Here is a 10,838-nt window from a genome sequence, read left to right as displayed (position 1 = left end):
TTGACTGAGATGATAGGAATAAACAAGAAAGGGTTATACCCAATAGAAAGTACAGTAGCTAAGACATGAGGTTCTGAATTCAGACAGTGGGTTTGAATCCTTGCTCTGCCATGTATGCACTATGTGAACTTGGGCAAGTTATTGCACCTCTCTAGGACTGTTTTCTTGTCTGTAAAACTGAGATGATATTAGTATCTTTAACATCTGTCTTTTAGGACCATTGTGAGCCTTATAGGAGATAATACATACAGAGCACTAAGAACTCAAAAAAAAAAAAAAAGGATTAAAAAAAATGAGAAGAAATTTTAATGAAGATACAGGATACCAGAATGCTTTAAGAGAGAGAAAGATATCTCTTCGTATGATTGAGTCTGAGCAACCAGAAGAAATATTGAAGCCATTTTGATATAGAAATTGTTGCATTTGGGTGCCATTACTGTAATATTCATTCCTATAGAAGAGAGCCTATGTAATTAGGGAAGTACAGGATTGATACACCAATGAAAGTTAACATTAATCAATATTGACTTGGGAATCATCTGTATACAGGTGATAACTGCAGCTTTGAGTGCATGAGCTCTCTGAATGTTTAAAAACAAAAGCAGAGGCTGAGGCCAGAGATTGAGAAGCAGCAGCCTGAGAGGGGGAGTCAGTCAAATATAAAAACCTCAAAGTTCAGTATCCTGGAAAATGATGATGCTTTCATCTTAACTGTAGATGACCCGTTCCTCTGTGTTCTACCTCGATCTAATCACAAGCAGTAATACGTCGTGAGGGAAAGCACTAGTGGCCAGAAAACTTCTGGGATCTAACCCAGTTTAGTTAACTTGCTCTTTAGTCCTTAGGTGAATCATTTCCCACCTTTGGATCTCAGTTTCCTCATCTATAAAGGAAGAATGTTTGACAAGAGGACTTACTAGTTCTTTCTACTTTATGATTTTATGAATTATACACAGGAAGTTAAAAATGTTTACAACCCATAGCCACTGAAAGCCTTCCTCATATATTCCCACAGCCCTATCACAGATGTTTAGTGACCTTATGAAAAGCAGGAGACACTGGACATACTTTCCTAGAAAAAATATTTCAAAATTATCTCAAATTTTCCTGGTCTTCACTAAAGGACTGTGTTTACTACAATTTTATTAAAGCCTCTGTTTTAACTGGAAAATATGTATACAAACTATGGCCACCTGAATACACATTACAAACTGCAAGATTCATGACAAGAGGATCCTTCTTCTTATAAAAGGATTAACTTAGAGATTTCTTCTCCCATAACTCTTTTTAAAATCTTTTCTTAAAACTGTCATTTACAAGTTTGTATTAGTTCAGGTACACAGCAGAGTGATTCAGTTATATATAGATTCAATTATAGGTTATTACAAGATATTGAATATAGTTGGACCTTGTTTATCTATTTTGTATAGTATCTGTTAATCCCAAACTCTTAATTTATTCCTCCCCCCATAACTGTTTATATTTATGGCTTCCTACAAACATTTTTCCTCCACTTTTTCTATATATTAAAGAAAAATAAAGGCTTCCTTATCTTGCTACAAAACAACTTCATAAGTCCTATTCCAGAGAGAACTTCTAATCTCTTTTATTTTGGTTTTTAAGATAATCCTTATTACTAACCTATTGGTTTACATTCTAACTAAATTATTATGCTTGTGCAAAGTTAAGAAAAGAGCTGTACTGATGAGAAAGAACTATCTAGAGATGTCTGTAATAACATCAATTTAATGTTGATTTTAAAATATTTAAGTCTTGTGATCTTGCCAAAAGTCCAGTCCTTATTATATTCTCCATGAGCTATATAAGAGTACTGGCCCTATTTCATAAAATTGAAGGTAATTTGTAGAGTGATTTTCCTGACTTCTAGGCTCCTATCAGATTGACATATAAAGTCTCTTAGAATTTAAACAGATATGTTTTTCCCCCAACATCATTAAGGTATAATTAGCATCATTAGGGTATAATAAACTGCACGTGATAGAAGTATACAGTTTGAGAGATTTTGACACATGTATACACCTATGAAATATGTGTTAGCTGCTCAGGGTACGACTCTTTGTGAACCCATAGATGGTAGCCCACCAGGCTCCTCTGTCCATGGGATTCTCCAGGCAAGAGTACTGGAGCAGGTTGTCATTCCCTTCTCCAGGGGATCTTCCTGACCCAAAGATCGAACCTGGGTCTCCTGCAATGCAGGCGAATTCTTTACCTTCTGAGCCACCAGTGAAGCCATACATCCATGAAACCATCACTAGAATCAAGAAATTGAACCTATCTATCACCCCCCAAAAGTTTTCTCTTGCCTGTAAGTAATTCCACCCTCCCACTCCTCTCTACCCTGGCCCCTTTTCATCCCTCACTCCAAGTAAACACTGCTTTCTGTATCACTATAGTTTGGATTCTCTAGAATTTTGTATCAGTTAAATCACTGTGTGAATTGTCTTTTAGTCTGATTTCTTAAACTCAGAATAATTATTTTGAGATTTATCCATGTTTTTAAGATTCATCCATGTTTTCCAATTTGGGCCTGTTACAAATAATGCTGCAATGAATATTCATGTATGTCTTTATGGGTAAATACCTAGGAGTGGAATGGCTGGATCATATGGTCGGTGTGTGTAACTCTTTTAAAAATGGCCAAATTTTTTCCTAAAAATAGTTGTATCATTTTGCATTCCCAACATGCAGTCTATGAGAATTCCTGTCGTTCCACGTCCTTGCCCACTTTATATGATCAGTCTTTTCAATTTTAGCCATTCTGTTGACTAGGATGTGCGGTGATATCTCATTGTACTTTTTAACTTGCATTTCCTTGATGGTAATGGTGTTGAGCATATATTTGTGTTATTTTGTCATCCATGTATTTTCTTAGGTGTGGTGCCTATTTAAATTTTTTGTCCATTTAAAAAATTGGTTGTCTTATTGAATTTTAACAGTTCTTTATATATTATAGTTAGAAGTCTCTTGTCAAATATATGTTCTGCAAATACTTGCTCCCAGTCTGTGGCTTGCCTTTTCATTTTAAGTGTGCTTTGAAAAGCAGAAGTTTTAATTTTAAGGAAGTGAAATTTAGTAAATATAATTTTTTCCTTTTATGGATTGTGCTTTTTGTGCTATTTTCTTAATCTTTGCCAAATTCGAGGCCACTAAAATTTTTCTATGTTCTTTTCTATAACATTTATAATTTTAGCACTTAAATTTAGATTTATGATCCATTTTTAGTTACCTTTTCATATGGAATGAGGACAGGATCAAGATTCTTTTCATTTTTTATTTTTATTTTTATCATATGCTATCCAGTTGTTTCAGCATCATTTGTTAAAAGGATTATCCTTCCCCCATTGAATTGCGTTGGCATATTTGTTGAAAATCAATTTACCATATTTGTGTAGGTCTATTTCTGCACTCCATTCTGTTAACTCCGTTTTGTCTGTCTTTACACTGATACCACACTGTATTATCACTGTATCTCATAAAGTCTTGAAGTCAGGTAGTGTAAGTCCCTCAACTTTGTTGTTTTTAGTCAGTTTTGGCTACTCTAGGTAGCATTTTCATAGGCCATTTAGAATCAGCTTTGTAATTTCCACAAAATGAATCTGCTATGATTTTTATTAGACTTTCCCTGTTTATAGATCAATTCAGAGAAAAAAATGACATTTTAAAAATACTGAATCTTCTGATCCATGAACATGATATATTCCTGAATTTCGATGTTTAATTTCTCTCACAGTATTTCAGTTTTCAATTTATATGTCTTTCACATTTTGGTCAAGTGTATCCCTAAGTTTATGTATGTGTGTGTGTGTGTGTTTGTGGCATTTTTTTGCTGCTAAAGGGTACTTTAAAATTTCAAAGTCTAATTTTTCATTTTATTACTATAGAAACATAAACTGATTTTTATATATTGACTTGGTATCCTACGAAACCCACTTCTAGTTCTAGTAGCTTTTTTGGTAATATTCCATGGTATTTTTGTCTGAAAATACAGTGTTAAACTTTTTTCCTTCCAATGTGAATGCTTGTTTTAAAAGTTTCTTTGTCTAATTTTATTGCACTGACTACAATCTCCTACTCTATATTTAATTGAAGGCAATTTTTCAGAGATATAGACCTAACTCTTGGTCCAGATTAGGCTCAACTATAGGACCTTGTTTAATTAGATATTTAAAAATCATTATGTATGGTTCATTTTTAGGCTCTTTGCTTTTCTCACATTCAAATATTCATCAAATGTCCAGATGTTGAACAAGTATTGAATGCCAGGCTTTGTACTGATTGTCAAGGAGATAATCCTCAATACACTCTCCATAAGGTATAAAAAAGTACACATTGTAAATCAACTATATTTCAATTAAAAAAAATTTTTGAGAGTACACAGGCCATGGACCTGGCCCTAATGACCTCTCACTATCTTATTTAGACAGTTTAAACAAGAAGCTCAGGGTTTGGTCAGCTTGGGTTTGAATCTGCCTCTGCTCCTTACTAATAGATTGACCTTGGAAAGCTTGACTTTCTTAAGCCTGTTTCTTCAACTAAAATGAGAATATTAATAATACTTACACACCTCATAGGATTGCTGCAAGGATTAAATGAATTAATACCTTTAAAGTACTTAGAACAGGGCTTGTGCTCATGTGCTCAGTTGTATCTGACTCTTTGCTGTGGCCCTATAGAATGGAGCCCACCAGGCTCCTCTGTCCATGGAATTTTCCAGGCAAGAATACTGGAGTGGGTTGCCATTTCCTACTCCAGGGGATCTTCCCAACTCAGGGATCAAACCTGTGTCTCTTGCATCTCCTGCATTGGCAAGCAGATTCTTTACCACTAGCACCACATGGCTTGGAACATAGTAAATGGTCAACAAATATTACCTATTGTTAGAGGGCAAGATTGGGCTTCCCAGATGGCGCTAGTGGTAAAGAACCCATCTGCCAATGCAGGTAGACTTAGGAGACGCGGGTTCGATCCTTGGGTTGGAAGATACTCTGGAGGAGGGCGTGGCAACCCATTCTAGCATTCTTGCCTGGCAACAAGCTTAAGTAGTTTAGCTGCTAAGCATAAAGATGATAGTGTGAGTCATACCTGGGTCTAAACCCTTGCTCCATTATTCACGGGCTGTGTAACTTGAAGCTCACTATTTAAACAAAAACAATGCCTAAAAAGTGCCTAGTATAGTACTTGGCACACAACAGATGCTTAATAGCAATTATCCACTAGGGACGTTCTGAAAAGCCATGATCTCGCCAACATGTGTTCAAAATAATAATAGTCATTTACTAGGGCTTACTGGTTTGAACCCTGTGCTGGTTATTTCCTGTATTTCTCTTTAATGCTTCTTATTCTAGCTAGGAGAGCACGATGGGGCCCCTTCACGTAAAAGAAATGAGATGGGCTTCCCTGGTGGCTCAGATGGTAAAGAATTCACCTGCAATACGGGAGACCTGGATTCCATCCCTGGGTTGGCAAGATCCCCTGGAGAAGGGAATGGCTACCCACTCCAGTATTCTTGCCTGGAGAATTCCATGGACAGAGGAGCCTGGCGGGCTGCAGTCTATTGGGGTTGCAAAGAGTCGGACTCGACTGAGCGACTTTCACTTTCACTTGTGTAGCTATGACCAGTAGGAGGTTAGAGGCCTTATAAGTAGTGACTTGGAATTCAACTTTTGAACAAATCAGGGATCGCAGTGCCTTTTGTCACCAGGTGGGCTCTCGCTAGGGAAGTGGGGCCAGAAGAGGCGGCAGTCGGCCAGGCCGCACCCACTGCCGCCCCACGGAGCCTTAGACTTGAGGAAGCTGCCAGGCGAAGCCTCTGCTGCGCCTCTAGCGCACAGACCCTCTGGCCTTCGCCGCCACCCTAGCCTCTCGGATGGCCCCCGAGGCCTCGCGGGTCCTCAGAAAAAGCGCAGCCAGCTAGTCGAAGCTCTGGAGAAGGTTGGGCACGGTCTCCAAGCAACGCGCTGGAGGCGGGACTTGTGCGTCACTGAAGTGCGACCGGGTCGTGGTCGGTGCAGCCGCCGCCGCCGCCGCCGCCTGCGGGTCTGTGAGGCTGAGGCGGCGCCGCGGCTCCCGGAAGCGCGATGCCTTGAACCTGGGGTGAGCTCCGCTGCGCTAGCCTGTTGCCGGTTCCCTTCCCAGCTGCTCCTCAGCCCTCCTACAGGGAGTAGGAACACCCGCCACGCCTCTACTGCAGGGCCGGCTTCCGTGGGGGGTCAAGCCCCGCCCTGCCGCCGCAGTTTCTAGGCCTCGGCTTAGGGAGAGGACCTGGCTTGGGAGGCCCTTCCATGGTCGCACTGTCTCTAACCCAGTGGTTTCCAGTGACAGGGCTTGGAAGTGGCTTGTCCCGTTTGGGGAGAGTGGTTCTGGGGGACCAGGAGAGAGGCTTTTTCTCCTCGAGCGCGGACCTGCTTTTGAATATTGCCGCCGGCGCAGTCGGTCGGCCAGCGGACGTAGCTGTTGGTTACGAGTGCAGGTGCGCTTGAGGAGGGCCGGTGGTGGGAGGGTGGTGGGTGTGTTGAGTTAACGCACTGGTGAGGCTGGAAACCTGTGCTCCCCCGTTGCAGTGGACACCCCATTGCTGGGAGCCGGCACATTGCATATTGAGTGAGGATCTGGAATAGCTCAACTGGAATTCTATCACTTCCGGGAGCCACCGTGAGGCACTCCGCCCATGACAAAGGTCATGAGGAAGGAGGCTCGGCATACGCAAAGGCGGGATCGAGCCTCAGGAGTCCCCCTGGAAATTCTCGAGCATCTACCCCCAAAACCAGAGTCTGCCTACTTTCTGCTTTGTGCTTTCACCTACACCTCTGACTTTACGGGGGGCTGTCCCCCACTACCTCTCTCTGAAAAAAGAGTTAGCTCACAGCTCCAGTTAATAATTCCTGGGTGTGACAGTGTTTAACCTACAAACTCCTTTGGAAATCCTCTAGCCTGCCTGAATGGGTTTTTCCGGCCACATGTGATTGTTCAGAGCCTCCCAACTGTGAGAGGCAGGAGATGTTCTAAACTGCCTAAACACAGATTCCTTTGAGTAGTTAAAAGATTGATTAGAAAATGTATTGGTGAAGGGTTTTTCACTTGTTGGGCCAATGTTTGCTGCTAAGTCTCCATACTCCTACTGTGTCCTTGGCAGTGTATTGATTGATGTAATGGGTGTATAGAAATGTAAAATGCAGCTTTGTTCAATGCTTTTTGGAAGGCTGGCGCCTGACTTTGGAATAATCACCTTTAGAGAAAGATAAGTTTCTTAAAATGTTAACAGGCCTCCGGGCCAGAAGATGATGTCTATCACCTGAACTTTTGCATATGATAAGTTTACAGGAAAAAAGCCTGGCTTGCTGCATGACTCTACCCCTTCCCCCATTATCCTCTATGCATAACTTAAGGTATAAAAACTACTTTGGAAAATAAAGTGCGGGCCTTGTTCACTGAAACTTGGTCTCCCCATGTCATTCTTCCCTTTAACTTCCGGCTGAGCGTCCATCTGGAGCGTGGATGTCCTCTGCGACCATTTATTTGCCTGGGCTTCTAAGACCCACTCGAGAAGGTGTCTAAGGTGGGGCACCTTCCGCTATTCGAGAGGGCGCCTGCGGCCTCCGTGGTCAGAGCTAACCTGGTGTCACGGGTTATATTGATTTTCCGCGTAAACCAAGCCACTCAGCTTCTTTTCTCCACTGAATTTTCTTACTGAGCTATCCTTATTTCAGCCGCTTTTCTCCACTGAATTTCTTCACTGAGCTATCCTTATTCTATTACTCTTTGTATCCTTAATTAAAGTGTAATTAAGCAGTTATTCCCTGACCCTCGCCTAGCCGTCTCTCCTTCGAATACCCTGGATCAGCCGGGGCTGGTCCCCGGCAGGTGGCACCTGAACAGGGACCTCGAAGGTAAGCTCCCTGCAATTAGGGTCATCAGCCCTTTTTGCTCCCCGTTCTCGGAACAACTGGGTCATCAGCTCTCTTGTTCCCCCACGGAGCAGTTTGGGTCATCAGCTCTACTGCTCCCCCCTCGAAACAGTTTGGGTCATCAGCCTTCTGTTTCCCCCCCGGGACAATCTGGGTCACCAGCCCTATTGTCCTTCCAATGTTCGGGACGGCTAGGACCCCACTCAAGGGTGCCGCGGACCCCCCTGTAGGATAGACAGGGCTGAGGAGTGGGAAGTGTTGAAAGTGTTGAAGACTTAGAGAAAACGGTTTCTGAAGTTAAAAGGCCAAAGAAAAGCCTGATCTTTTAAAAGCTAAAAGCTTTATCTTCTATTATACTTAATTTTCTGACATGGGTAACACTGAAACTAAGAATGGCAACTCTTTATACAAATAATCTTCAAACTGATAAAGAGGCTACTGTTAATTTAGATACTTGGGTGAAGGTAAAAAACAACTAAAAACTTATCCTATAAATATGATTAAAAATGTTCTGGACCCTCCTCATGAGGCTGTGGGATAGCCTATGGGAGAAGCTATAGCGGTGGATGGTAGTGGGTCTCCACCTTCTGCGCAGATCATATTTTCTGCCCTTGACAAAAGAAAGGAGGGAGACTGTGCTCTACCTCCCGAGGAAGGAGAGGACTTACAGGACGCTGCGGCCGGGCGCCCTGGCGAGCCCCCTCCCCCTCTACACAAACCTTTAAAAATTTATCCAACAATTTCTGATTTAAGGAGACTACCCCACCTCCGCTTGCACCTCCCAGGGCCTAGGAATTCCCCAGTTTACATCCAAGCCTCCCAGACCATTGCCTAAGGCTGAAAAAGATTTAAAAAAAAAAAAAAAAAAAAAAAAATTCTTTTAAACAAAGGAACTTTTAAAGAATACACAATATACAGAGCCTGCTCATTGCAGAAAACCCCCTCAGGGGGGCCTCACCCAAGCGAAAAAAAAAAAAAAAAAAAAAAAAAAAAAGTAAAGAAAATAAAAAAAGATGTAAAGACAGAAAAAGAGCTAAAGACTGAAAAGGAGAGGAACGGAAAAAAAAGGAATCAGGGAACACATCAAGATAGAGAAAGGAAGTTAAAAAAGGAGATACAGAGAAAAAGATAAAAAAAAAAATTAAGGAAGAGAAGAGGGTAAAGAGAAAGAAACGAAGGAAAGAAGGGTAGCGAAAAAGAAAGGGTGAGAGAAGAGTGAAAAAGACAGGAAGAGAGAGAGAGAGAGAGACAGTAAGAGACGCTGTGACCAGGTGCCCTGGCGAGCTCCCTCCCGCTCTGCGCCAACCTTTAAAAAACAAAAAACGTATCCACCACCTTCTGATTTAAGGCCATCGCCACAGCCTCCGTTTGCGCTTTCTAGGGCCCAAGAGTTCCCCGCTTTGCCCCCAAAGCCTCTCAAAGTGTTGCCTAAGCCTGAAGAAGATAAGTTTTTTAAACAGTGGAGCTTTTAAAACAAGACTGCATGCACAATATGCAGAGCGTGCTCCTTGGAGAAAACCCCCTCAGGGGGGTCTCACCCAGGCTAAGAGAAAAACCGTAAGGGGATTTAGCAACAATATTAACCCTTGACTAGCTGGTTACTCCAATTCCAATGGGAGTGGCTGGCCCCCTACCTGAGGGCATTGTAGGACTTGTGCTAGGGCGTAGCTCGCTTTCTTTTCAAGAAATTTTGGTGGTGTATGGTGTGGTAGATTCTGATTATATTGGAGAAATTAAAGTTTTGATCTCGCCGCCTACCAAAACTGTGCAAATTAATAAAGGTCAAAGAATAACACAGTTTTTGCTTTTACCTTATCAGACAGAAAAAAACTTGACTTCTCAAGCTAAGAGCCACAGAACGTTTAGATCTAGTGATCTAGCCTTTTGGGTGCAAGAAATTACAGCTCCAAGGCCTTTAAAAGATCTTTTAATTCAAAAAAGTAAAATGTCAGGGCTATTAAAAGCAGGAACAGACGTCTCTTAACATTGCTGAGAAAGACTGACCCAGCTCCTGGCCAACACATACTACTGAAAATGAGTTGGTGGGATTAGAAAAAGCGGAGTGGGAATGCTATAAAAAAGGTGAGAGAGAGTTTAAAACCTTGAAGAGTAGTGAGTTCCCCATTGCTGGAAATATTCAAACAAAGTTAGATGGTTACTTGTCATATAAAAAGCTATAGACCAGATTTAGTTTACAAAACGATAATTGGAGAAGCTTATAAAGATGTTGTGCAACACCTCTTTACTTGCTTCTCATATTTAGGTGCCAAAAGTTTTAAAAATTGATAATGCCCATTTGAAGATTGTTTACTAACTTTAAATGATTTCCAAAAATTATTAGGGGTTATTAGGGGACAGTAATTGGATACGCCCACATTTAAAACTGACTACTGCAGATTTAAAGCCTTTGATTACTTAAAAAGCAATCCTAATTCCAGTTCTAAGAAAAAGTTGACTAATGAGACAGACGGCTCTTGTTAAAGTAGATGAGACTTTGAATGATCAGTTAATTACGATTAATATTACTAAAAGATGAGATTAAATTATTCTTGCCAAAAAACATATACCTACAGGGTGCTTGTGACAAAAAGGCCCATTGGTTCCATCTACCAGTGACCCCAAGAAAAATAGTTTTATCTTTTCCCAGCTTGGTGACACAATTAATTATAAAAGGAAGAAATAAGAAGTGTAAAACTTTTTAGAAAACAAGTAGCAAATATAATAATTTCACTCAATAAGGATCAACTGCAAGTCTTTTACAAAATAGTGATAATTGGCAAGTTGCCCTGATAGATTTCAGGGGTCAAATTTTGTTTCATTTGCCCTCTAGCCCCCACAGTAGTTAAAAGTTCAAAAATGTTAAATTGACAGTTTGAAGATACCTGTAGAACTTTCCAACCCTATGTAGTTCCT

At 41.1% G+C, this 10,838-nt stretch overlaps 1 protein-coding gene across 2 annotated transcripts in view; it reads left to right on the top strand.

The window, feature by feature from the left end:
* Nucleotides 1–5,955: 5,955 nt before the first annotated feature.
* Nucleotides 5,956–10,838, top strand: part of RNF141 (ring finger protein 141) — a 45,856-nt gene continuing 40,973 nt past the window's right edge. Inside the window, exon 1 of one of the 2 annotated variants that reach the window (XM_006045980.4) lies at nt 5,956–6,114. Coding sequence is in view for 1 of the 2 variants with exons in the window: in XM_006045979.4 (XP_006046041.1) it covers nt 6,303–6,490 (188 nt within the window). In the remaining variant the exon portion in view is untranslated. The other variant, XM_006045979.4, reaches the window with a different exon arrangement.

Source organism: Bubalus bubalis, chromosome 16, assembly GCF_019923935.1.
Source record: "Bubalus bubalis isolate 160015118507 breed Murrah chromosome 16, NDDB_SH_1, whole genome shotgun sequence".
NCBI classification, from domain to species: Eukaryota; Metazoa; Chordata; class Mammalia; order Artiodactyla; family Bovidae; genus Bubalus; species Bubalus bubalis.
The sequence above is the reverse complement of the archived record's forward strand: the minus strand, read 5'-3'. Positions and strand labels throughout refer to the sequence as shown.